We start from the raw sequence: 2,374 nt of genomic DNA on the forward strand, positions 1-2,374 counted from the left end.
TCGGGGCGCGGCCCCCGGGGCAGCCCCGCGGCAGCTCCAAGGCTCCGCCAGCCGGGATGGAACGTGGCAGGGGGAGCGGGGAAGGGACGGGGCTGCCGGCGCCGAGGGAACACCAGGGACACCGGGGGCGCTTCACGAGCATTTAATGAGAAACCCCAAAATTATAAACAATACAAAAACAGTAACAGTGGCACCTTAAAAACGGATGAGGGTCAGGAAGAGACATCCCACAGAAGGGATGGAATGGAATTCCACTGAATTGGAATGGACCCACAAGGATTGAGTCACACCCTTAAGGTATTGGTGCCTGTGGGGTCAAATCACGCATTGGCATTATTGGCACCTTGCCCCAGCCACAGTCACATTCACATGTTTGTACCTGTTTGTACATTGCACTTGTTTGTTGCCTGTATTCACAGTGTTATACCAATATAGATATGAAATATCTGTGTATAAATAGTGTTAGAAGAAGGTATATGAAACCTGTTTCCACTGTGTTATATCTACATATATATACAGGCTTGGTGTATAAATGTGTAGTGCAAGAGAAACAGGATGAGTCCTGGAGTGGCTCCAGGAGAAAGAAACCCCCAGCCCCAGCCCAGGCAGCCACACCTCAGCTTCCACATCACCTCCTCTTCCTGCACGTTCATCTCCTGGAGACCAGGCACTGAGGTGACCCTGAGACAAAATACTGAGATGTTCATGAGATCAGGCACTGAGGTGACCCTGAGGGTCAGTGCAAGGCAGACACTGTGCCTGAGGAAGGACATCCCAGGGTCTGGGAAAGGGGCAAAGCTGTGACTGCCCAGCACAGAGAAGGTGCTTTGTCCATCCCCTGTCACAGCCGAGTTTGGGCTCTGCTGCACAGATAGGGCACCAGGTATGAGCAGGGCACACTCCTGAGTTTATTCTCAGCCAGGAAAACACACTCTGCATCGCCCAGGACAGGAACCCTGCAAGGAGGAGCAGAGACAATGCTGGCAACACAGGGGACACATTGTGCTCCCATGCCCCCATTCCCTGCCCACATCCCCCAGGCCCTGCTCGGCTCCCTGGGACTCACGAGGAGTTGAAGCTGCTGCCGTCCTCCCACTGAAGCTGCTGCCCCCGTCTGCGCAGCCCCAGCCAGAGATTGACCTTCCGGCTGGGGCGGGACAGGAACTCCTGGGAAGTGAAGAGACCAGCAGTCAGATCTGCACCCCCAGCCCAGGAGCCCCCCAGGCCCCCCTCGGACACCCCACACCCCCAGCCCCTCACTCACCATTTCCTCATCCCTGAGCACGGCCAGGGAGGCCCCGAGCTCAGAGCACCGAGCCTGACCCTGATCCCAGGTGTGCTGATCCTTCGAGAGGAAGTAGCAGATCCTGCGGTACCCGACCCAGTCATCAGGACAGGCCAGCGGAGTGCCAGGAAAAGCTGCAATGTTTGTTTGTCTTCCCCCTGCAGAGGGAACAGGAGAAGGTCCAGGATTCCCCTCCACAGGCAATAGGGACCCTGCTGTGCCCCGAGGGGCTGGGCTGAGGCAGCTGCTCCTCCCTTACCTGACAGCACAGCCAAGGCCGGCACCAAAGCCAGGACCAGCATCACGAGCAGAGTCAGGACCAGGGTGACCTTGGGATGGGATCTGAACCTCTCACCTGCAGCAGTAAAGAGTCCATGGCTGTGAGGACGGGGCTGTCCTGAGCACGCCCAGCCCTCACATCCCCCCACCCAACACCCGGGGGACACAGGAGGGATCCCCCATTCTGTGTGCCCCTCACTCAGCTGGCAGCAAGAGAAACAAGGGCCAGGGGCACAGCCAGGGCCAGGGCACAGCCGGGGCCAGAAGAACTGCCCAGCGCCGGGGGCAGCCGGGGGTGTCGGTCCCGGCCCCTGCGGGGGCCCAGCAGAGCAGGAGGGCTCTTCCAGAGCCCTGGAAACAGCCACAGCCCTGCCAGCCCTGTGCACCTGTGGGGTGACACTGTCCCCTCCCTACAGCCCACGGCGCGGGCCCTGCACTCACACAGAAACTGTGGGGGTTTCTTCTGTATGTTCTCAGCTTCTGATCCGTTCTGGCATTTCAGGGGCTTCTTCACCCTCCCAGTACTGGAGCGGGGCTCATTCTCCACATCTTCATTCATTGCACACCCACCAGTGGCCCCTTCCTGCTTAGGACAAGTGGCTTCTTGCTCCCCCCTCCGAGCTCCGCCAGTGCCGCCTCACCGGGCTCCGGCCGCTGCCGCCGCTCCCGGGCCCGCACACGCTCCGGAATGCGGAGTGGGACGGAGCTGGATCCTTTCTCGACCCGCGTTCTGAGCAATCCGCGCGTGGAACACGAGGAGAGGCGGGAGACATCAGGTGGAAGGGCGGCTTGGCGCTCTGCACGGAACGG

The 2,374-nt window shown here is 59.8% G+C and overlaps 1 protein-coding gene across 1 annotated transcript; it reads right to left on the reverse strand.

Annotated features, from left to right (window-relative positions):
- Nucleotides 1-841: 841 nt before the first annotated feature.
- On the reverse strand, nt 842-2,123 carry LOC310923756 (C-type lectin domain family 2 member B-like; the record flags this gene model as incomplete). Its single annotated transcript, XM_083885682.1, has 5 exons — nt 842-956; nt 1,067-1,167; nt 1,265-1,443; nt 1,545-1,640; nt 2,006-2,123. 5 exons carry the CDS (start codon nt 2,121-2,123, stop codon nt 842-844), a joined length of 609 nt encoding a protein of 202 aa, XP_083741808.1.
- Between the last annotated feature and the right edge of the window lie 251 nt (nt 2,124-2,374).

This window comes from Zosterops lateralis (assembly GCF_965231275.1).
Source record: "Zosterops lateralis genome assembly, contig: HAP1_HAP1_SCAFFOLD_270, whole genome shotgun sequence".
Taxonomy (NCBI): Eukaryota; Metazoa; Chordata; class Aves; order Passeriformes; family Zosteropidae; genus Zosterops; species Zosterops lateralis.